The sequence below is a fragment of the Myxocyprinus asiaticus genome, chromosome 16 (genome assembly GCF_019703515.2).
Source record: "Myxocyprinus asiaticus isolate MX2 ecotype Aquarium Trade chromosome 16, UBuf_Myxa_2, whole genome shotgun sequence".
Classification (NCBI taxonomy): domain Eukaryota; kingdom Metazoa; phylum Chordata; class Actinopteri; order Cypriniformes; family Catostomidae; genus Myxocyprinus; species Myxocyprinus asiaticus.
The window spans coordinates 12089146-12115249 of NC_059359.1; the positions used below are offsets into that span (position 1 = coordinate 12089146).

At 37.8% G+C, this 26104-nt stretch overlaps 2 protein-coding genes across 5 annotated transcripts in view; one reads left to right on the forward strand and one right to left on the reverse strand.

Annotated features, from left to right (window-relative positions):
* The window catches only part of LOC127454481 (dolichyl-diphosphooligosaccharide--protein glycosyltransferase subunit STT3B), a 76095-nt gene extending 71944 nt beyond the window's left edge, over positions 1-4151 (forward strand). Inside the window, exon 16 of the mRNA XM_051721722.1 lies at positions 2550-4151. Within this exon, the coding sequence (XP_051577682.1) occupies positions 2550-2630 (81 nt within the window). The 3' untranslated portion in view covers positions 2631-4151. The remainder of the gene's footprint in view (positions 1-2549) is intronic.
* Positions 4152-6046: 1895 nt separating this feature from the next.
* Positions 6047-26104, reverse strand: part of LOC127454482 (oxysterol-binding protein-related protein 10-like) — a 100250-nt gene continuing 80192 nt past the window's right edge. For all 4 annotated transcript variants that reach the window (XM_051721726.1, XM_051721724.1, XM_051721727.1 and 1 more), the window contains 4 exons: positions 20541-20727; positions 14024-14206; positions 10179-10332; positions 6047-6826 (listed from right to left, as the gene is read on the reverse strand). In XM_051721726.1, coding sequence (XP_051577686.1) covers positions 6782-6826; positions 10179-10332; positions 14024-14206; positions 20541-20727 — 569 coding nt within the window. In that variant the 3' untranslated portion in view covers positions 6047-6781. The remainder of the gene's footprint in view (positions 6827-10178; positions 10333-14023; positions 14207-20540; positions 20728-26104) is intronic.

Consider the following 26104-nt stretch of genomic DNA (forward strand, 5'->3'; position numbering starts at 1 on the left):
ATAGTTGCAGGTAGGGCTATCACGATTATGAAATTTGGCTGACGATTAATTGTCAAACAAATAATTGTGATTATGACGATTCATTGTCTGTTTTAGGGCTATATATAAATAATAATAGTAATTCTGTGGCTTCTCTCTGTCGTTTGTGTTCGTTGTGTGTGCCCGCGAGAGCCTGCTCTGTGACCACGAAAACAGGCACTTTTCATTAGTTGCAAAAGTAATGAATGATCGCTAAAAATAACCATGACGCAAATTATCGTGTGTCGGATAAAGTGTATTTCCTCTGACTGGAATGCGCATTCTGTACAGTGTGGTGACGTTTTGCATAAGTTTGACATAAACAACACTTGAAAATGTTACGGTTGACAACATTTTTGCAGGTATATCATTTTAACTGATATATCAATGGATGCGGAAAATCCCGGAACAGCGCACAAACATTCTGACCAGTAAGGGGGCAGTTTGCTTACATTGTTTTACATGACTTTTATTGACAGTTTTGGGCCGTTTTGAAATGTTGCCTTGTGAAAACGAACCGAACCAAGAGGAAAATGCAACATTGTAAAAATTTTAGCCCCTGTTTCGGAACCAATCAAACGAGCTATGGGTCTGAAAACGTCCTTAGTACTTGCACAGAATGACAGTTTAGAACCGTACTGCCCTGCTTCAGCAAAATGCTGCAACTATGCCGACACTAGAAATGTTGATTTTTTTATTTTGTATTTGTATTTTTTTTTTTTTATATTATATGTTTACATGGACACCAGAAAGCGTCTTATTGTGAGAAAGTGGTGTTCCCGTTTACATGCACTACATGCATAAGCGGTGTTCTCTTTACTCCTGCATACATGCGGCTCGGTCAGTACGCAGCTTTCTCCACAGCAACGTAATTCCCCCGCGATACTTGTAAATAACAAACATGGCATCCAAGAAAGACTTCGCTATTATTGTTCCTTTGCTTTATTTCTAGATATTCCAGAGTTGTTGCTGTTTGTTTCCTTATTTTCTGTCATGATCTGCTGCAGAATTGCGGCGCAATAGTGGGGTTTCTGTCTTACGTAAAACTCTGGGATTCCCCCAATGTATGAGAACGTAAGGGACAATCGATATTTTACGTTAGTGTGTAAAAATGGGTATAGTTTATAGTGTATGTGTTTTTTGTTTTTTTTTCCACTGTAGTCCCAGAAATGTTTAATTCTTTCTGCTGTTTTGACTTGTTGGGCTCCAACCTGTGACATTATCCGTTCTGTTCACGCACATGCACACTCTTCAAAAACCTGTAAAGGCCCAAACATACTTCACGCAAGTATGCAAACGCAGATGCACCTTGCTACGCAAGCTCGATTCCATGCGTCGTTGCTTAGTGAAATGTGTCAGCGCTCAATTCATAACCCAACGCAAGTACGCGATGCATTCTCTGCGTTGCCTCAAGGGGCGCTGGAGCGGATTTTCTGTTCTCAGTCAACAACTGTCATGGCGAAGCAGCCATTTGAGGAGAGTCTTGCCAAACAAGTTAGATTATACAGACATATTTACGACCACTCCTCCCCTCTCCATTCGAATAAAACACCAATTGAAAATGATTGGCAAGAAATTGCAGCTTCCCTAAATTCCGATATCGACACTGTAAAGAGAAATGGAAACAACTACGGGACCGATTTGTCCGAGCCAGGAAGAAATGGAAAAGCGTGTGCAGCAGAGATGCCACAACTAGCTATGGATATCAAGTCATTTTGGACATGTTGGGATGGTTTCGTGACTTCATAAAACACCGGACCACAGAGTCAAATTTTCGTGATTCGGTTTTGTGGTGCCTAAAAAACTCTATGGCCAAGTGTTTGCGTCTGCGTTCACGTATTTGTGAAGTATGTTTCAGCCTTTAGAACAGCGCTTATGCGTTTACCTGAATACGTAAGCCGCGTTCTCTGGGAGAAACCCAGGTGTGTTAAACTGCTTTCTCTTAATCCCTTAAACAGCGTAAGGAAATTGGTGTTCTCTTTTACGTGATGTTTCAGCCGCTTTCTGCAAAAACCCTGGAATGAACAGTTTTCTTAAGTGCAAGAATACATGGTCATTGTGAAATTATTTTCATGAGTTACACACATTTTACCCTCGAATTCTCATTACGTCAATGCAAAAACATATATATATTTGACTTGTAAAAGTACTTTTTACATAATAGTAGTGTTCTATTGGTACTGCCTTTCATTTTTGCTGATTTAAAAACAAATATTGTAAAACAGCATGTACGTTACTGTAATGCAGATAAAAAAAGACTGTTACAATAATGAGGAAATCATCAAACAATGGGAATAGTATTGGGTGGTAAAATGTATTTTACATATATTTACATATATTTTTTTGGTATTGATGTGGATTTAAATATGACCAGGATATTTTCCTGTCAGGTTTCATGAAATTTACCCTAATACATATAGTATGACTACATTTAGAAACTACAGTTAGTGTAATTGTAAAACTACAATAGTAAACATTCATAAGACACTATTGCATGTGAAAATAACCATTATTTCATTTTTGGTTTACAGACAGCCAAGAGGAAGAGGGGATATATCAAAAACAAGCTGGCTCTGAAAAAAGGCAAGAAACTGAGCAAGAAGTCTGTTTAGCTATTGAATGATAGAGTTTGAGAGTGGAAAACATGAAAACAAACAAAAGACAAGGGCAACTGCAACTAGTAAGTAATCTACCAATCTAGAAGAAGAACAAATATATGACGTCTGGCACCGCCCACCTGAGAATATTTGATTGGAGGCTTTGATCCTGTGATTGTCATAACGACCACGGACGGTTCCATGATCGGTTCGACGATGGGGATCTACATCGGTTTAATCTTTTTTTTTTTTTTTCATTTTTATTTTTTTTTTTTTTATTTTGTATAATTGAAAGTGCTGGTTACGCAAGAGAGCTGCCCGTTTCTAAAACGGTGGTCACTATTTTTGTGGTGCAGTTTAGCATAATCCAACCGAATGCTAAAACAACCAACAAATAGGAATTCATTACGCTCAGTGAAACTTGGAGCACCAAAGAAATTTTTTTGTGTGAATTAACCTTTGATAAAAACGATAAAAAAATAAATAAAAGCTACAGAATCTGAGGAATGTGGCGCAGTCTACAGTCTGACTGGGAAAAGCCCCTTAAAAGCTCTCTTGGCTTTAACTAATCTTACAAACCATTTTTTTTTTTATGTGGCAGAATGCAGCTGGTGTCTTTGTGGCTCTGAATTCGTGAGTTGCTTTCCAAAATAGACTTTGAAAAGGACTCAATTATTAGTAATGTTTAACTATTGTGGTGATTTTTGATTATAAATACTTTTGTTCATTACATAATTTTGAATGTTGTTCTTTTTCTATTGGTTGTAAGATTTTAAAAGTTTATGCAATAATTTGAAAATCAAAAATGGGTTGTTTGATGAAGAATCTGCTTTTATTTCTTTATTGCTAATGCCTTGTCCAGAAGACGGTGCTGTGCCTCGTCATCTACTGTGCACAATTTGCAGATGCTTACGGTTGTTTTCCCCCCTTTTTTTGATTGCATCTGCCAGGACAAAGAGTGAACTGAATTAGTTGTAGGTTTATAAAATGCTGCATTACAAGCCTGAATCCACTTTGTCTTAGTTCACCTTAATGTGGATCCACTACTGAGAAGCATGCAGGTGGAGAGTGCATACTTTAAGTGTGAATATTCCAATCTCTTTTTTTTTTTTTTTACTTTGAAAAGGGCACTTTCTGCAATATCAAATGGGGTTTTCCTTTCCTCTGTTCTTCTGGGCTGTATTTTACACCTTTCTCTTTGTTTTCTGCCTTTTCTAGTTTTTAACCTTGCCTATTGCTTTTGCTTTGTTTTTTGTAAAATAATTGGAAGGAAAATGTTTTCTGATTCTCCCCTCTTTGCATAACATGTATTGTTCTCAGAGGGCTCTGAATCTTAGGAAGGTATTTATTAAATAGAATAGAAATTGAAGTTGAGGAGACCTTTCATCGTGAAATGCAAAAACAGTCATTTTCTTTTTCCAAGTAAAAATGTACTCCATAAATTGTAAAAAAAAACACAAAAAAAAAAGAGCGTGAGAAAAAGATGCTGTTCTGAGAATGAGTGATGCCATTGTGATTAAAAGACTTATGAAACAATCAGCCTTATCCATTCAGACTTATTGATCATCCTTTCATTTGGGATAATCTTTTTTTATATGTATTAGTCCAGTGGTATGGCGTTGGTGTAATTCTTTAAGTGTCCTCTAGATGACAGCTCAAGTTCATAAAAGGAATAATAACAAATTTGTTCCATTTTGCACCCTCAAATGTAGTGGAATATGGTTCAAACTTTAGCACTTGTATGTAGCATAAGTAACATTCATTTTGTCACCAATTTTGTTAATTCTTAGAAAAGAATCCGTATAAAAGCCAATTCAAACCTGAAAGTGAAGAGTTCCCAGTTTTTGTATTTTTGATGTTTTAATTCTGCCCACATAAATGCTCAGGGTTCCTAAGATCATGGAAAAGCTAAAAATAGGATATTTTGTGATTAAACTGATTTCCAGGCCAAGATTTTCTCATGGAAGTTGAGAAAATCTTAGAAGTCATTGACATTTTAAAGTGACCATAAATTATTGTAGATTTGCTTTGCATTGGGGTCTGGAAAGCTAAAATTTTCAATGAGATGAGTTAAAATCTATAGTGAAAAACAAAAGTATTTTATCCATTGATTACACTAATCTATTAATGGTACCTCATGTCGAATTCTGCTCTAACAATTTCTCTCTCTCTCTCTCTCTCTCTCTCTCTCTCTCTCTCTATATATATATAATGATTTTCAACCGCCCATGTAGTAATCATAGACAACAGGTGAATGCAGTGCCTATTACATCATAAGAAGCTTTTGACTTTAGCTTATTTACAGATACAGTATGTGATCACTTGTCTTTTGCAGAGGTGTCTTTATTTTAACATGTACATAGTGTGTTTGGTAACACCATCTCTGTGGTTTTACATCGCTTGTATAAGACCTTTGCTAATGGAAACGGTTGTCTGTGCATCCCACATTCATTCAAACACCTGCAGAGCAAGTCATTTAAAGGAGTTTTTTCTTTCAAAAATGATTTGTTGGCCAATATGATCTGAGTAACACTGAATACTGTAACTGCAGAAATAAATATAGCATAACAAATGTTGCTGGGGCATACGATCTACCAATAAATAAAAAAGGGTTAATCTATGTCAATTTAAAGAATTCATTTTCAAAAATTTAATTAGGCCCTGTAAACAAAAAAACAACAAAAAACTAGTAGATAAAAAATAAAAATAAACCTGTGAAAAGGTCATATCTGTGAACATGTTTAGAATTCAACCTAGGTTTAATGAAAATTTAAATAAGTGAATGAAATGCACGCTTAATCTTCCTAATTAATGAGGGAAAATGAATTTGCACATGATTTTAAAATCTGTTCCTTTAAAAGTATAGTTCACCCAAAAATACAATTTCTCACATTTACTCACCCTCGTGCCATCCTTCTGCTGAACACAAATGTTTAGAAGTACATTTAAGCTCTGTAGGTTCTCACAATGCAAGTAAATGGGTACCAAAAATTGTAAGCTCTAAAAAGCACAAAGGTAGCATAAAAGTAATCCATAAGACTCCACTGGTTAAATCCATGCCTTCTGAAGTGATATGATAGGTGTGGGTGAGAAACAGATCAGTATTTAAGTCCTTTTTTATCATAAATTCTCTTTGCTGCCCCGTAGGTGGCGATATGCACAAAGAATGCAAATTGAAAGTGATGCCTGATTGTAAAAAGGGACATGAAATATTGATTTGTTTCTCACCCACACTTATATCACTTCTGAAGATCTGGGCTGAGTTCAGATTTGCATACTACCAAACTACTCATACTATTTCTGCGATATACACAAATGGCAGAACTAGTAAGAGTAGTATGTGCAGTATGCCATTCTGAACTCAGCCATGGATTTAACCACTGGAGTCTTATGGATTACATTTTTGCTACCTTTATGTGCTTTTTGGAGCTTTAAAATTTTGGTACCAATTTACTTGCATTGTAAGGACCTACCGAGCTGAAATATTCTTCTAAAAATCTTTGTGTTCAGCAGAAAGAAGAAAGTAATACACATCTGGGATGGCATGAGGGTGAGAATGTTTAGAGAATTTTCATTTTTGTGAGAACAATTCCTTTAAATATCCATTGATTTTTTATTTATTTTTTTTTTAAGCTGAGCTTACTTCAAAGCCTTCAGAAATCACCAGAGTGAAAGTACAATACAGTAATGCAGATAACTTAGTCAACTGAAATGTATTCAGCCATTCAAGTCAAATCATTACAAAATGAGGGGCAAGGTCACTTTTACATAAATATACTGTACAACACACATATACCTCCAGCATCAACATCTGCCTCTATTTAATCATTATCAAATATAACAGCTAGTGATACAGATGCTAAATCTCTCTCTTGTATGAATAATCACTACTTAGTACTGATTACTAGAAGTAATATACAAATATAAAGATATTGTACAAGGTCACACAATGTCATTTCAGGACTTCACATCCAAATCTCAATCATCCCAAGGGGATTTTGAGGTATTTTAACCACCCTTATGTCCATTTGTTTGACTTTATTGTTTTTGGCACTTTCTGTAAGAAGTGCTGGAGAAATGGATCGTGCCGAGTGTCCATTTGGTTGCCCCCTGCCCCACCTTGGGGTCTGTGATGGAGTAATATCATGTGGCTCCAGGTGTCCTTGTCACTTTGTCTTCCATAGAGGATTGTGGTACACCCATCCTTCCCCCTGGAGGCAATTCAAAGACAAAAACAAAAGTTAGAAATACCCTGATGTAGGAACCAATATCTTGCATGTGTCTGGACAGCTAATCACTGAATGTGGTACGCGGATAGGAATCAAACAAAGTTTCACAATGATGTAGCTTTACCAGTAACAAGCTACATTTTCCAACGGGTAGTGATGTAGCATCACAAAACACTACATCTGTCCTTCAAAACGTCCTCTCGCACTCATGTAGCACTGCAAAATCTAAATCATTTATTGAATAGGTTCTTTCAGAAAGTTCATGCAAATTAACCAGTTAGATTCACTTGCATTGGAACTTCAATTCATCGGTTCATGTAAATGAACTAGTTCACATAAATGATTCACTAATTCAACTCAGCCCCTACAAGTTAAGCTTAATCGACAGCATTTGTGGCATTATGTTGATTACCACAAAAACAAATTTCGACTTGTCCCTCCTTTTCTTTAAAAAAAAGCAAAAATATTTTTTACAGATATTTTAGGGTTTTATGGTTTGTTGACATTACATCGTCATGGCAACGAAGTTGTACAATTGCTATAACTTTACAGAAAAGCTTAGTACGCGATTTTATCACATTTAAAATCATGTTAACACGCATAATGTTTAGGTCTTGTGGCTATACTTTTGAAATACTGTAGATAGTATTTTATCGTTTACGGATTGGCCCCATTCACTTCCATTGTAAGTACCTCACTGGAGCTATTCTAGTAAAATCACAAAATAAAATGCAAACATCAAATCATGCTGCTGAAGTGCAGACGCAATTTTGTTTAATAAAAAGAAAATTGGGGGCCTGGGTAGCACAGTGGTAAAGACACTGGCTACCACCCCAGCTACCAGTTCGCTAGTTCAAATCCCAGGGCGTGCTGAGTGACTCAAGCCAGGTCTCCTAAGCAACCAAATTGGCCTGGTTGCTAGGGAGGGTAGAGTCACATGGGGTAACCTCCTTGTGATTACTATAATGTGGTTTGTTCTCGGTGGGGTGCGTGGTGAGTTAAGCGTGGTTGCCGCGGTGGATGGCGTGAAGCCTCCACACGCACTATGTCTCCGTGGCAACGTGCTCAACAAGCCACGTGATAAGATACGCGGGTTGACAATCTCAGATGCGGAGGCAGCTGGGATTCGTCCTCCGCCACCCGGACTGTGGCGAGTCACTACGCGACCACAAGGACTTAAAAGCACATTGGGAATTGGGCATTCCAAATTGGGAGAAAAAAAGGGGGAAAATCCAAAAAACAAAAACAAAATTATAAATAAAGGAAATAAAAAAATAAAAAAATTTAAACGTAGATTCGAATCCAAATCCTCTTGTATAAAATGTATAAGTTTCTGAGTTAGTGAGCTGCTTATGGAGGCAGAATTTTAAGCCATTATTGGCGCGCTTATTAATTAATTATGCTGCCTCCTAAGACATCTCGTTTTGGCCAAATACTATGGTAGCATCGTATGTAGGCCTTCACTGGGTAGGCGATCCCAGAATGCACTGTGATGAGCTTGATGGAAAAATAAATCCAAGATGTCAGATGAAGCGAGAGAAATTTGGATTATAAATATACTAATAATTCATTCAATACTGAAAAGTATCGATAAAATTGTTTAAATAATAGAAAACTGACTACCCCAAACATGTGTTTACTATGTATATTTATTCTCATTAGAACATACCGTTGTTTCTCTCGCGTCACCTGTACTTAAAAATCAGTTGTGAGCTGAGTCTCCTGTGTAGGACTATTTCAATGACGTGCAGAGTTGCCGTCTATGTAGAGCTTTCAAACTGGTCTCCTATTAGGCTCCATTTCAGTCAGTATACCGCCATAGAAGACAGCTGCCTACAGTATGTAGACAGTGAAGCAGCTCACTATACAGATCATTTTATCTGATATAGCAGCAGATGTAAGGATGAAGTTGTCAAATAATATCACAAGTTCAAATTTGCTGCATGTCAAAAAATATCTACTCAATGTGCTATTAAAACTGTTTAAAATGTTTTGTATACTTTATTTCTAAAGCCAGGTTCTCACTGCCGAAAAACAAAAGTTCACAGCACAAATAAATTAAGCCAAAACACATAAATTAAGCCACAACACAACCAAATTAAGCCACAACACAAATAAATTCAGCCACAACAGAAATGCTCCCAGCCACTAGGGGGCAATGTCGAGCTGGTGGAAAATGATAAATTATAGGCACTATAACATGCTTACATGAGGATAGGACATGATAAGACATTCTCAGTAAAGTAGATTTATGTTTCGATTATGTTATGATTTTAATTGAAGTACATTTTTGGCACAGAAATTTGTGCATTGTGAAGCTAAGTATTGTAATGAATTCTCTGTGGCATGGTGTTGCCTCCAGACAACATAACAAAATTTGGCTTGCTGTGTCAAAATGAAACACAAGAAGTCCTTTCTTAATCTTTGTGTTTAGCTTAATTTATATTAAGTTGTGGCTTAATTTCTTTGTAGCTTAATTTCTTTGTGTTGTGGCTTAATTTCTTTGTGTTGTGGCATATGTATTTGTGTTGTGGCATATGTATTTGTGTTGTGGCTTAATTTTGTTGTGCTGTGGCTTAATTTATTTGTGTTGTTGCTTAATTTTGTTGTGTTGTTGCTTAATTTATTTGGGTTGTGGCTTAATTCCATTGTGTTGTGGCTTAATTTCTTTGTGTTTTGAACTTTTGTTTGCTTTGTAAATTACGTTGTGTTATGCACCTCTGGGCCACAGAAAATCTTAGCCTCAGACAAAGTTCTGGCAGTGTCAGAAATTTTGTGTCACTGTCATGCAGTGTGACTACTTCTATGACAGCCATATGAGATAAAACACCCAGTCAATGCTGTCAATCGGAACGATTGGGACCAAAGTCTTGGCTAAGATGTGCAGTGTAAAGTCTGACATAAAAATCTAACTGGGATCGTATCATACAGTTTGACAACAAACAATTGTAAAGAACTGTACAAATTGTACAGAATTTTGCTCCTGGCTTACGCGTAATGTGACCATAGCCTAAATAATATTTATGACCTAAGCCTTTGCCATGTACAGCCCACTCATGCCCAATTTAAAACTTGTTCTAGTGCCACTGTCCCCACCACTTTAATTCACTTTGGTGAAATAATGCCATATGGACTGTTGGGTAGTATATTGATGTGAAGCACCAGTGCAGGCTCCGCAAAAGTGTGTATTGAAGGGTGTGGACACACAGGAGGCACTCAAGAATCTTTTTGAAGCACAAAATGACCAATGGGACTTCACGAACACGTGCAAGCAAAGTCTGCACCAAGTGTGCCATATGGGAAAGGGCCTTGGAGTGGGATTAGAAAGCCTCACCTCTTTGATGAAGTATTTGGGTTTCCAGGGGGTGCCGCTGGCTGCTCTCTGCTTCCCTTCCCTCCTCTGTCTCTCCTCCAGCTGGTGTTTGTGTTCTGTGGCCAGATCAATGTCCCCCGTCTTCAGTGCCGTTGTCACATGCTGCCACAGCCGCCTGTCAATCATTGATGCACAAAAGGGTGAGGAAGGAACATCATGATCAATACTATATGACCCTGTTTACAGCTGGTGTTAACATCCGTCTCACTGAAATCACATTCGGAGGTAGTCAGAAACGAATGTGACCATACAGAATTGTTTGGTGTGGTGTTAAGTCGACAACTTTTGGACAGTCGTAATTTCTTAAAAAATGTATTACAAAAAATTCCCCACAGTAAATATGGTTTGTTTATTTCACTCTTCATATAGCAAATAAGTTGAAATAAAAAATCAAAATCAACCCTGAAGACATAAAATTCCCAGAAGTTGAAGAAACTGCCGTAGATGCACAAGATTTTAGAATGCTTGATTTTAACATGCAGTTACACAGATCATGTGAAGCATGCACATCAATACAGGTCACATCAATACTCCACTTAAATAACTGAGAATTCTGCACAAAACATAATGTTTGTAATTAAACTTCAAATATATTTGGGGAAACGGTGTGCCAATTTCTTCACACTTTTATTTTATTTATTTTTTTTACTTCCTTGCGCTTTATAAACATGCCATAAAACACTGATGTAGCAAGTAATGTATTTAATTATGAAATAAGATACCCTCCCCTTGAATATGAGATGCATGTTACTACCAGGTGTAACAAGGCCTTTGTAGAGTATCATGGACTATGTCCGAAGATTACACATAACAGGCCAGTTCATTAAGCCACCTAATGACAGAAACCAGAGTTAATATCTCTATGCACTCTCTGAAAATAAGCATAAGGGCAACTCAATCCAAGATCAGTTGTCCCAAGTCTATCCGTATTGATCAGACTATGAAATGCCAGCTTAGACTGTAAATCAGCAAAAGCTGTTTCAAATTTGATCTTCTCTAGGATCAATAAATCCACACTTTTTGCATGTGTACCAGAGTATCAGAACCATATCTCTGACTCTGTATCTGTTTTGATTGCATTATGCAGCTGTGGTAAAGCCAGGCTGATAGCATTAGAATACTCTGATATCTGGCTGGCTGGCTTAGGATTTCTCTCTCTCTCCTCTCCAATAAACCAATAAGCAGCATAAGAGATTATTAAGTAAACCATGTAGCTTGCTCAGGGCAAGCCAGTGTAGAGTAAAGGGTCATGAGTATTGCATAAAGGCTTTCGAAGGGTAGGAAAATGTTTTGCTAAAATGTGAGGTGCTCATCTGCTGAGGCTTTAAAAAGATTGTTGAGCTCTCTGATCTTTCTCACACATTATTTTATTTGTATTGCCTAAGTACCTTCATGAAGCTTTCATCTGAAGCATGAGTAGGAAACAATCTTTCCTTACTCTGACAGGCACAGACACAGAAGCTACGAGAGTCCAAAATAAAAAAATAAAATAAAATAAAAAAACCAGATACATTTTGCAATTTGAATTTGGTCCATAATGCAGGACTTTTAACTGTAAACAAGCCCATAATACACTGGGGACTCTTATTTTGAAAAGTCTGTGCTTCCAGCTCATACAAACACATACAGTTGAAGTCTGAAGTTTACATGCCAAATACATTTAAAATCACAATTCCTGACATTTAATAGTAGAAAACATTCCCTGTTTTAGGTCAGTTAGGATTACTACTTTATTTTAAGAATGTGAAATGTCAGAATAATAGTAGAGAGAATGATTTATTTCAGCTTTTATTTCTTTCATCACATTCCCAGTGGGTCAGAAATTTACACACACTTTGTTAGTATATGGTAGCATTGCCTTTAAATTGTTTAACTTGGGTCAAACATTTTGGGTAGCCTTCCACAAGCTTCTCACAATAAGTTGCTGGAATTTTGGCCCATTCCTCCAGACAGAACTGGTGTTACCGAGTCAGGTTTGTAGGCCTCCTTGCTCGCATGCGCTTTTTCAGTTCTGCCCACTAATTTTTTATCCGACTGAGGTCAGGGCTTTGTGATGGCCACTCCAATACTTTGACTTTGTTGTACTTAAGCCATTTTGCCACAACTTTGAAGGTATGCTTGGGATCATTGTCCATTTGGAAGACTCATTTGCGACCAAGATTTAACTTCCTGGCTGATATCTTAAGATGTTGCTTCAATATATCCACATAATTTTCCTTCCTCATGATGCCATCTATTTTGTGAAGTGCACCAGTCCCTCCTGCAGCAAAGCACCCCCACAACATGATTCTGCCACCCCCATGCTTCACGGTTGGGATGGTGTTCTTCGGCTTGCACGCCTCACCCTTTTCCCTCCAAACATAACGATGGTCATCGTGGCCAAACAGTTTAATTTGGTTTCATCAGACCAGAGGACATTTCTCCAAAAAGTAAGATCTTTGTCCCCAAATGAACTTGCAAATTGTAGTCTGGCTTTTTTATGGCGGTTTTGGAGCAGTGGCTTCTTCCTTGCTGAGCAGCCTTTCAGGTTATATCGATATAGGACTCGTTTTACTGTGGATATAGATACTTGTCTACCTGTTTCCTCCAGCATCTTCACAAGGGCCTTTGCTGTTGTTCTGGGATTGATTTGCACTTTTTGCACCAAACTACGTTCATCTCTAGGAGACAGAATGCGCCTCCTTCCTGAGCAGTATGATGGCTGCGTGGTCCCATGGTGTTTATACTTGTGAACTATTGTTTGTACAGATGAACGTGGTACCTTCAGGCATTTGGAAATTGCTCCCAATGATGAACCAGACTTGTGGAGGTCCACAATTGTTTTTCTGAGGTCTTGGCTGATTTCTTTTGATTTCCCCATGATGTCAAGCAAAGAGACACTGAGTATGAAGGTAGGCCTTAAAATATATCCACAGGTACACCTCCAATTGACTCCAATTAGCCAACTAGCCTAATTGTCTAAAGGCTTGACATCATTTTCTGGAATTTTCCAAGCTCCTTAAAGGCACAGTTAACTTAGTGTATGTAAACTTCTGACCCATTGGAATTGTGATTATAGTCAACTAAAAGTGAAACAATCTGTCTGTAAACAATTGTTGGAACAATTACTCATGTTATGCACAAAGAAGATGTCCTAAAGGACTTGCCAAAACTATAGTTTGCTAATATGAAATCTGTGGAGTGGTTAAAAAATGTGAGGTTTAATGACTTGTGTATGCAAACTTATGACTACAACTGTAAGGAGAACAAAAGTTGCACTCTTACAATCATCTAAAATGTATTACAATACAAACACTACAAAGTAAATATTGTCATATAGACTAATAAATACTGTATGAGCACTTATTCATCAACAGATTTTCATAGATCATCAGCAATCCGGTAATAAAAACAGACTTTCTCCCTTTTCTCTAGGGACATCATCAGTCAAAATCAACATGAACATGAACTTATGATTGACGTATATCTACTTAACAACAAAACCTCTTAAGTGCTCATTTTTATAATCTTATAAAAAGCAATATTAATAAAAAAAAAAAAAAAAAAGATCTGTTATTATCTGCATTGATTTTTTCCGATATCCGATAGTTCCAAAAAGCAACTATCAGCACCGATCGACCTCTAAATTAACTAGACTGAATAGATGGTTCCATGAGCACTAATGGACTGGTAAAAGATGGTACAAATTAACTATATGAACACTGACATAAAAATTCCTTTATATAAATATACTGTATAATAACACTGAGAATATTCAGTCACATGCATTTTGTAATTTAGTGAGTAAATCAAGCTCCTCTTCTCACCTTGACTCAAACTGGCTCTGCTTCTCCAGTGGGCGGATCTTCTTCCTAATGACTGGCAGTTTGGATGTGTCAATCACTTTGGTCTCTCCGCTGCTGTAGGTGAACTCCAGGGTCCCATTCCACTCCCCCTGAGCCTTACACACAATGGTGCCAGTCGGATTGTGTTTTACCTCAGCTGTGACTCTGTCAGAGATTAAGTGATATCAAGTTAACGAATTAACTGATCACACACAATACCATATTAAGATGTTGGTATATTCACTACAATGCACTAGAGTGGTTCTCATTTTTGTTTTTATATGATGTGATTCAAATGAATACTTTAAAAAAAAATTGGTTTGTTTTTTTGTTTTTTGTGATTAACATTTATTTATTGATTCATACATTAAATAAAGAAAAGCAAAACATATATACACACAATCAATATTTAACCCCCACTATTACCCCTCCCCCTCCCAATCCCCAACCCCACCCTGACCCTCAACAAACATTCCTGTGGTCACATATGAGTATATACACACAAAAACAAAAAGCACACAAAAAATAGATAAATAAATATGATAATCACACACATTAACAACTACACCTCTCTCTCCACTGCCCCTCCCCGAGAGCCTTCCAAAAAACGCCAAATATTTGCCCCATTTACCCACAAACGAGTCCAAATTCCCCAGTCATCTAGATGACCCTTCTTCAAAAGCCACCAACCCTCCCCATCTCCAAGCACCACTCCTGAAATGGGGGCGCTCCAGCCGACTTCCATCCCCTTAAAACTCCCAGAGTGTCTGCCACTTTAAGAGGCTGTATACTACTCCCAAAAATAGTACAGAGCAGGTGGTGCAGCTGTAAATACCTAAAAAATTGAGATCTGGGAATCCCAAAATGTTGAACCAAATTTTCAAAGGATCTCAACACTCCACTCACATATAGGTCACCGAGTGTAGTAACCTCCCTCACAATCCACTCTGACCAGCAGAAAGGGGACTTATCATTACATAATTTTGGGTTCAGCCATATGCTCGAGGCAACATTTAAATAAATGTCCGAATTAAACACTCTGGACACTTTTGTCCATACCGAGTGCAAATGCAAGATAACAGGGTGTAACTTAACTTCTCCGATTTGTTTGACAGAAAGGCTTTGCAATGGCTAAATAAGGGCAAGAACTTCCTGTTCAATACAAAACCAGGGAGGGGCTCTCTTAGGTGGAAGCTAACAATGAGCAAAATGTCTGAGACCGAATGCATAATAATAAAAACAAAATCTTGGGTAGGCCTAGCCATCTATGTCAATTGGCCTATGCAGCTTACTGAAATGTAATCTGGGACGTTTACCATTCCAAATGAAGGACTTCGCTATGCTATCAAATTGCTTGAAATAAGAGAGGGGGACATCTACAGGGAGAGATTGTAGCAGGTAGTTGAATTTTGGAGTACAATTCATTTTAATAACATTAACCTTCCCAATCACAGACAAATGTAAAGAAGCCCACCTGCCCACATCACTCGAAAACCTTTTTATTAACTCTACCTAAATCACACAAATTTGTTGGGAAATAAATTTAATGCCCTGTTTGGGCCATTGGAAGACACGCGGCTGAAAAGCTTCGGATTTAGACCAACTGACTCTGTATCCTGAGAACTTAGAAAAGGAAATAATAATTCTGTTGAGGTCGGAGACGAATAATAAAATATCTGCATAGAGCAAAAGCTTATGCGCAATACCTCCCACCACCACCCCTGGAAAATCATCTTTCTTTCTTATCGCAGCTGCTAATGGTTCCAGGGCAAGACAGAACAATAATGGGGAAAGAACTTAATCCATCCAATAAAAGTATTCCCAAATGCATATATTTCCAAAATCTTAAAAAGATAATCCCATTCTACCATATCAAATGCCTTTTCAGCGTCAAGTGAGATGGCAGCGACCAGAGTCTGATCATTCGCCACTGACCACATGATATTGATGAAACACCTAATGTTATCAGAAGAGCTACGGCCTCGAATAATCCCCACCTGATCTATATGTATAAGAGATGTCATAACTTTACTTAATCAGTTAGCCAGATTTTTTGGCAATATTTTTACATCTAGCTGGATCAGGAAAATTGGCCGGTAACTCTTACACGCACTTAGATCTTTGTCCTTTTTAAGAATCAGACTGATCCGGGCTTGTGTCATGGTTAGCGGAAGCTTTCCATTCTTTAATTATTCCGTATAAACTTCTAACAAAATTTTAGCCAATTCTGTAGCATAAGATCTAAAAGCAGCCAGCGGCAAAGCCATCTGGCCCCAGAGCCTTGCCTGTAGGCAAGGCCTTAATTACCTTGCCAAGCTCTTCCAAGGTTATCTCAGAATCAAGAAAAGTTTTTTGCTCAGTCGTCAGTTTAGGGAGTTATAATGGTTCCATAAAGTTTCTAATATCTTCATCAGTAGACAAAGACGTGGAACTACAGAGATCAAGATAGAATTCTTTAAAAGCATTATTAATATCAACGGCTGAGGTAAATATTTTACCACCAGCAGTTTTCACTAGGAAATGGTAGAAAAAACTCTCTCTGCTTTATATATCTAGCCAAAAGCTTCCCAGCTTTGTCCCCCGACTCAAAGTATGACTGTCTTGCCCTGAATAGCCAAAACTCCACCTTCTGCGACAAAATAGTATTATATCTATATTTCAATCAGGTCAATTCTCTGAGGCCTTCAGACAACATTCAGCACTTCAGCTCTGCCTCGGCACTTTTAATATTCCCTTCCAACTCCACGAGTTCTCGTACTTTGGATTTTTTTGGTGAATGAGGCATACTGTATGATCCGATCCCTAAGAACCGCCTTAAGTTCCTCCCAACCATGCCCACAGAGGATACTGAGGACCAGTTGGTCTCCATATAAACATTGATTTCAGCCTTTAACATTTGTTGGAATTCAGGATTTTGCAAAAATGATACATTAAAGCGGCAACTATATGATTTATTTTTCTCTGTATGTGGCAACATCTCTAAACTCACCAGGGCGTGATCTGAGACTAAGATGTTTCCAAATGAGCAATCAACAACAGATGAAATGAGGGACTTAGATATATATATAAAAAAAATCTATTCTAGAATAAATCTTATGGACTGATGAAAAGAATGTATAGTCCCTACCAAATGGGTTCAAAAGTCTCCAAATATCTGTAAGACCAAGATTTTTACACATCCTGTGAAGTGTCAGTGTTGCTCTAGGGAGCTTACACACTTTTGCTTCACTATGATCAAGGATTAAGTCCCTCAAAAGATTAAAGTCTCCTCCCAAAATTATATGATGAGGGGTGGCAGTGGCTTGCAACATCCCTTCAAGATCTATAAAAAAGCCCTGATCATCAGCATTAGGTGCATAAATATTAGCCAAAATCAACCTTTGCCCCTGAATTTCTGCTAAAACAATAATGACTCTTCCTAATTTATCTTTAGTCTGTTTGAGACATTTGAATTGTAGATGCTTACTTATCAGTGTAATGACTCCCCTGCTTTTACTTGAGCCAGCACTAAAGAAAACATGTCCACCCAGTATCTTCCCAAATTTTTCAGTTTCCTGCGGGGAAAGATCATTTCTTGAAGAAACACTATATCATATTTCTTATGTTTAAGAAAAGAAATAACTTTCCTTCTTTTTATGGGGTGCCCCAACCCATTCACATTCCATGTGGAGAGAGACAATCCACTCATATTAACATTTGACATTTTGATATATTAGAAAAAATAGATTGTGTATCAAAAATAAAATTATAAAGACCACATTCTAACATTAGTGCAACAATCAAACCCCAAACTTCCCCCGAACCAAACAAACAGAAAAAAGAAAAACGTGCGCATTAACCCCGCACGACAGCACCAACTGGCGTCCATCTAAACTCAAACAGTCCATGTACGCCTACGAAAGCCCCTGCAACAACTTTGCCATTGGATTGCTCAAGTCCGGTGTTTCTATAAAAATTTTGTGAGACAGAATTACACAACAGAAGATAATCTATAAAACAAACTCCAGCGAATAGGTAGAATAAATACACAGAATGTGTAGATTCATCCACATAACTGTACCGAAGGTGTGTTCCTCTACAAAACAAGCTCCAGCCGCTAGCCGGAACCAGCACAAAAAGAAACAAAAAAGATGCCCATTTTTCTCAGGCAGTCAAACAAATGTTCATTGCTGGCCCATTCGGCTGCTACATGAGTGCAACAAATGACCCAATCACTCCAATGTCCTGCAAAAAATTCTCCACAAAACAAACTTCAACCAATAGGACGCATAAGCACAAAGAACGTGCAGATTCATCCACAACACTGTCCCGAAGGAGTGCTATTCCACAAAACAAATTCCAGCCGCTAGGCGGAATCAGCACAAAAAGAAACAAAAAAGGCATCCAGTTTCCTCGGATGGTCTAGTAGTAGTATTACTACAACTATTGTAGTACAGTGAGTCAGGCCCACTTGGCTGCAATGTGAGTACCACAAAACAACTTACTCCATTGACTTTATGAAGGACATGGCTTACTGAGGACATGTAAATATTTTGCGGCCATTCTTAGCATCTATTCTCAATTTGGCTGGGAACATCAGTGCAAAAGTGACCTTCCGTTGATGTAAGAGTTTCTTGCATTCCTTGAATCGATCACGTTCCTCTTGTCGAATTTGCAAAGTCTGGGAACATATAAATGTTGTGGTTCTTCCAAGAAAGCCTTCCTTTACTCCTCGCCTCACGTAACACAAGATCTTTATTGGATGATCTCAGAAATTTGGCCAGAATTGATCGGGGCCTATCTCCCTCAACGGATCATTGAGCCAGAACTCTGTGAGCTCACTTGATTTCCAGCTTATGGCCTGTTATGTCGAGCAGACTCGGAAAGAGCCTGTCCAGGAATTCCACCATATTCTGACCCTCTGCTCCCTCAGGAATTCCAACAATTCGGACGTTATTCCGTCAATTATGATTCTCCATATCTTCCAACTTTTCCCAGACGTGCTCCAGTTCCGCCTTGGTTGCTAACGCATTAGCAGCTAATTCCCTCTCCAATGACTCCAGATGATGGATCAGTTTCTCAACATCCGCCACTCTTGTAACCATCTCAGTGAATTTAGTCTCCATGGCAGTGATCGATTGACGTATTACAGCAAGCTCCTCCAAGTCAGCAACGACCTTCGTCAGCATTGCCGACATGTTCATCAATTGTCGTCGAATTTCCTTACCCTCACCAGCCAAACTGACTCCCAGGCTTGTGGCCTGCCGCTTGGGGGCTTCAGCTTGAGCATGTAAGTGTCTTTTAATGTCTCCAGAGCCCGAGGATTTTGAATTATTTGACATATTGTCTTCCTAGAACAGTTAAGTAATCAGGGTGTATCGAATCTCACTGGTTTATAACACAAAAAGTATTAAAACTAGCAAAGTGCGCAGAGCTCGCCGTTCACAAGTTCGATCCTCGCATGGTGCCACGTGAACATCGAATAATTTAAAACTTTTTTTATAGAATTTATAGAAAATGTATTATACAATGTAAAATAAGAAATTTGAATGATAAATACTTATTCTGAAAATATATATACACTACCGGTAAAAAGTTTTGAAACACCTACTCATTCTTTACTCATTTCAAAACTTTTGACTGGTAGTGTATATATATATATATATATATATGTGTGTGTGTGTGTGTGTGTGTGTATATATATATATATATATATATATATATATATATATACACACACACACACACTACCGGTCAAAAGTTTTGAAACACTTGACTGAAATGTTTCTCATGATCTTAAAAATCTTTTGATCTGAAGGCGTATGCTTAAATGTTTGAAATAAGTTTTGTAGACAAAAATATAATTGTGCCACCATATTAATTTATTTCATTATAAAACTAAAATTTAATTAAAAAAAAAAAAAAAAACGTTTTTGAAATTGATGACTTGGACCAAATAATAAAGAAAAGCAGCCAATAAGTTCCCAACATAAATGGGAACTCCTTCAATACTGTTTAAAAAAGCATCCCAGGGTGATACCTCAAGAAGTTTGCAAATTCTAGGCAAAGGGTGACTACTTTGAGGATGCTAAAATATAACACAGTTTTGATTTATTTTGGATTTTGTTTAGTCACAACATAATTCCCATAGTTCCATTTATGTTATTCCATAGTTTTGATGACTTTACTATTATTCTAAAATGTGAAAAAAAAAAAAAAATTGAATAAAGAATGAGTAAGTGTTTCAAAACTTTTGACCAGTAGTGTATATATATATATGATCCAATGGGGCAAATGTATTTTAATTTTCACATCATTTAAAATCTAGAATGTATTTTTTTTATTCATTTACAAAATAATTAATTTCTGTAATAAATGTATTAATTCTTAAATTTATTTATTTCTGTATTCACATATTCTGTATTTAGGTTTAGTTCTCCATGAACAATTCTTAAAATTATATGAACAATGCATGCTTTTCCTAATTTTAGATCAAATAAGGTCTCAGAGACACTCTCACCTGTGAACTTTTCCTCCATAGAACGGTTTGGTATGGAATGTGACGGCGGCAGAGTATCCACTTTTGGCGCAGCAGATGGAAACTTTTCCACCCAACTCCACCCAGGGTACTGTGAGGATGGAGCGGGCGTAGGCAGAGGGCAGCGTGAACACATACTTCTCATCATGCTCCAAGAGGTGTAACACTCCTAACACACATACAAAGGGCACAAATTAGATGTTGCCTACTAAGTACTACATACTAAGCTTTCACTGCAAATTTTAAATCATTATAAACCAATCAAATTCAAATTCTGATGCACTTTGTTGCCAGTGCTACGTCATAACATTTATATATATATATATATATATGGTAAAGAAAAGATAAAAATAAAAGTGATAATAAAATAGGATACAAATAAATAAATAAGAGGAATCTTTTTCTTGTCTACTGATAAGCAGAAAACGGTGATTGCTGGATTTACATAACAGCTGTTTATGTTCTAAAATGTAAGTGTAACAGTTGTGTCTATTTATCACACTGTGTCCAAAATCTGCTTCAATTTCAAAAGAAAAAAATATTAATAAACAAATCATAATTTGGAACCAATCCTAAAAGGATCAAATAAGAATCCTTAAGAATACACTAAATGTAATAAAATCCTGCTGGACAAACTGAAATTCCCATTGTAAGTCTATATTTCTAGACGTTCAGTTTATCCAGTAGGATCTTTGTGGATCCTTGTTTGATCCCTGCAGGATTTGTTTTCCAAATTACATTAGCAATTCATTAGTATTCTTTTAAGATGTCTTGACTGTATCTAACACAAACATTTCAATATCCAATATAAACCCTCAATCCACCCCAATTTTGTCTAAATTGCAATATCAAAGTAAGCATACAGGCTAGTCTACAGGTTGCTTGACAGCTGCTTAGGTGATTAACATTTTCATTATCTTTTCTACATTTAAATATGCTTATTGTAGCGTAACGTCATGTCATTTTTATTTGTATAGCACTTTTCACAACAAACATCATTTCAGAGAAGCTTTACAGAAAATCATGCATTAATGAAAAATGAAACTGTAATATTTATAAAGTCTTAGAGTGATCATTGTGTAGTTTGATTAAATATGATTGTACATTGTGTATAAAAATTTAATAATTAAATAATAATTGTATTTAGTACGCCTTTAGAACGTCTCATCTTGATATGAAACTTATTGTAACATAAGTGGTTAAAACTAAAAATGTAATTTAAACTGTGAATTTGAACTGTTAACTTTTATTTTAATGTAATAAAATAAAAAAATAAATGTATTTTAAATAAAAAAATGTATATATACATTTGTACTGTAAAATGTGAAAATACATATTTAATAAATATATAATATAGAACATATATATAGTGATCTATATGTATATTAGAAATGCATTATAAGGCTGCTCAGTGTAAATCAAACTACACAATTGTACTTACAGCCATTCATTTCTTGTATTGTAAATTGTATTGAGCTATATAGCTGTGGATATGAGATGACTAAGAGTACTGGTCTGCACATAGCTGTGTACACTCACGTCAGCCCTCTCAGTGGGCCTGGCCCATTTTTCCCTGTTACATAATGGACAGCTGTCTAGTGGCAAAATCTCTGTGGGCATTCAGCCAGGTCTGACAACAGCACATCTGTTTCCCAGAGACAAGAGAGCTAACAGGGGGGTGGGGGGCTGCTCAGTTTCCTGGCCCAGGCTCTTGGCTCTAGGCAGGTCAAGCATGCTGTGACCAACAGCAGTGCTGCTTGAGCATTTCCCTGTGAGAATGCTTGAGATCAGCACGTCTCTGCTGATCCCAGTAGAGAAGAGACAAATTCACTGAGTCGTGACTGTGTGGACGTGTGAGGAAACTGTATTTGATGGAGCCGACATGGCCGATTAGGAGCGAGGACATTTACTGAGAAGTGTTCAAGGGCCTTAGCTGACATTTAAAATGCTCAGTGTGACATTTGAGGGAAATAAGATCCAAAAATCTCTCTTTAATTACATTTCTACCTTTTAATGACTTTAAATGGGAAGACATGTGGGAGTGGAGCCATCACCCCCCTCACCTGTGAATTTTAGCAGCACTGAAAGTAAAACCTGAATTCACAGCTGGTGCTTTATAGCTCACAAGCTCTGCTCAGTGAACTTCCCCTTTGAGCAAGAGGTCTAAAATGCTAAAATGTGTAATACATACTGTATGTCCTTATAAATTTCTGTGTGTAACAAAACTATAATCTCCACAACTAGTGATCTCTACTATTGTTTCTTTTTTTGCCCTCCTAAAAAAATAAACAATGGATAGATGGATGGATGGATGGATGGAATGGAATAGGATGGATCGATGGATGGATGATGGGATGGAATGAAATAGGATGGAGGGATGGATGGATGGATGGGATGGAATGAAATAGGATGGAATAGGATGGGTGGGTGGATGGAATAGGATGGATGGATGGAATGAAACAGGATCAGTGGATGGATGATGGGATGGAATGGAATGAAATAGGATGGATGGATGGATGGATACAATAGTATGGAATGTATGGATGGATGGAGGGATGGGATAGGATGGGATGGAATGGAATAGGATGGATTGATGAATGGATGGAATGGACAAGGATGATGGGATGGATGGATGGATGGAGGGATGGAATAGGATGGATGGATGATGGGATAGAATGGGATGGAATTGAATAAGATAGATGAATGGATGGATGGGATGGAATAGGATGGATGGATGGATGGATGGGATAGGATGGAATGGAATAAGATGGATGAATGAATGGATGGGATAGGATGGAATGGAATAAGATGGATGAATGAATGGATTGATGGGATGGAATAGGATGGATTGATGAATGGATGAATGGATGGAATGGACAAGTGTTCATGGGATGGATGGATGGATGGATGATGGATGGATGGATGAATGGAGGGATGGATGAGAGATGGAATGAAATAAATTGGATGGAATAGAAAGGAATAGGATGGATGGATGGATGGCTGATGGGATGGAATGAAATAGGATGGATGGGTGGAATAGGATGTATGGAAGGGAGGGATGGAATGGGATGGAATGAAACAGGATGGATGATGGATGGATGGAATGGAATAGGATGGATGGATGATGGGATAGGATGGGATGGAATTGAATAAGATGGATGAATGGATGGATGGGATGGATGAATGGATGGATGGATGGATGGGATAGGATGGAATGGAATAAGATGGATGAATGAATGGATGGGATGGAATAGGATGGATTGATGAATGGATGAATGGATGGAATGGACAAGGATTAATGGGATGGAGGGATGGATGAGAGATGGAATGAAATAGAATGGATGGAATAGAAAGGAATAGGATGGATGGATGGATTGATGGATGATGGGATGGAATGAAATAGGATGGATGGGTGGAAAAGGATGTATGGAAGGGAGGGATGGAATGGGATGGAATGAAACAGGATGGATGGATGGATGGATGGAATGGAATAGGATGGATGGAATGGGATAGAATGGATGGATGGATGGATGATGGAATGGAATGGAATGAAACAGGATGGATAGAATAGGATGGATGGATGGATGGAGGGATGGGATAGGATGGGATGGAATAGGATGGATGGAATGGACAAGGGTGGATGGGATGGATGGATGAATGGTGGAATGGATGGAGGGATGTAATTAAATGGAATGGATGGATGGGATGGAATGGGATAAGATGGATGAATGGATGGATGGATGGAGATGTATAAGGGAGATGTGTCCAGTGTGCCACATTTGCAGTCTAAAGATGGCTTAAAAAAATTCAGTATGCATGTAGGCGCTAGAAAATAGACTAATTACAATTCAGTGTGCAAATATTACAAAGGATTAATTAGATTGTGAATAGATTAGTGCATTCTTCATGTTAGTTTGTGAATGCTGAACATTTTAAACAGTTTGAGATAATGGGAGATTTTCACATTTTAATATTATTATTATTATTTAAAGTATAATGTTTACACAAACAAAATATGACACCACACCTAAGGTTGAAATAATCTACAAAACAAAATTAGCTACAAAAGAAATGTTTAAAAGGGAGTTTGTACGTTCATTAGTGCTAGTTGAATTAATTACAGAAAATTGTGGCAAAAGTTAAGAAGAATTAGTGTTAAGAATAAAAACAGAATCTCTTAGGAACATTAATACAATGCTGCCTTGCAGGGGCGTCGGACCGCAGGTAATAATGGATCTGAGTAACAGGGGCCCTTACTGGAGGTGGGCCCGCAGAAAGGCTTAATTAATATTCTATTATATTATCATTTGTTATATATACACCGATCAGCCACAACATTAAAACCACCTACCTAATATTGTGTAGGTCGCCCTCGTGCCGCCAAAACAGCGCCAACTCGCATCTCAGAATAGCATTCTGAGATGCCATTCTTCTCACCATAATTGTACAGAGTGGTTATCTGAGTTACCGTAGACTTTGTCAGTTCGAACCAGTCTGGCCATTCTCTGTTGACCTCTCTCATCAACAAGGCATTTCCGTCCACAGAACCGCAGCTCACTGGATGTTTTTTGTTTTTGGCACCATTCGGAGTAAATTCTAGAGACTGTTGTGTGTGAAAATCCCAGGAGATCAGCAGTTACAGAAATACTCAAATCAGCCCATCTGGCACCAACAATCATGCCACGCTCCAAATCACAGAGATCACACTTTTTCCCCATTCTGATGGTTGATGTAATTTAAATAATAATTAATAATTTTCTTTATTTATCACACATTATACATTTGCACATATATGGTGAAACTCTTCTTTTTCACATATCCCAGCTAGGCTGGGGTCAGAGTGCAGGGTCAGCTATGATACAGCGCCCCTGGAGCAGATAGGGTCAAGGGCCCAACAGTGGCATCTTGGCAGTGCTGGGGCTTGAACCCCTGACCTTCTGATCAGTAACCCAGAGCCTTAACCGCTGAGCTACCACTGTCCCCAGCAATGATGTGAACATTAACCGAAGCTCCTAACCCCTATCTGCATGAATTTATGCACTGCACTGCTGCCACATGATTGGCTGATTATATAATCTCATGGATGATTGTTGGAGCCAGATGGGCTGGTTTGAGTATTTCTGTAACTGCTGATCTCCTGGGATTTTCATGCACAACAGTCTCTAGAATTTACTCCGAATGGTGCCAAAAACAAAAAACATCCAGTGAGTGGCAGTTCTGTGGATGGAAATGCCTTGTTGATAAGAGAGGTCAACAGAGAATGGCCAGACTGGTTCGAACTGACAAAGTCTACCGTAACTCTGAAAACTGCTCTGTACAATTGTGGTGAGAAGAATAGCATCTCAGAATGCTATTCTGAGATGCAGGTTGGCGCTGTTTTGGTGGCACAAGGGGGACCTGCACAATATTAGGCAGGTGGTTTTAATGTTGCGGCAGATCAGTGTATAGTAATGCCATGCTATTGGTTGGATTAAAACGTCGCAAGACTCTGTTTTCCACCTGTAAATTGGGGAATTCCCCTATAATCGGCCTTGTCTCCTCCCATG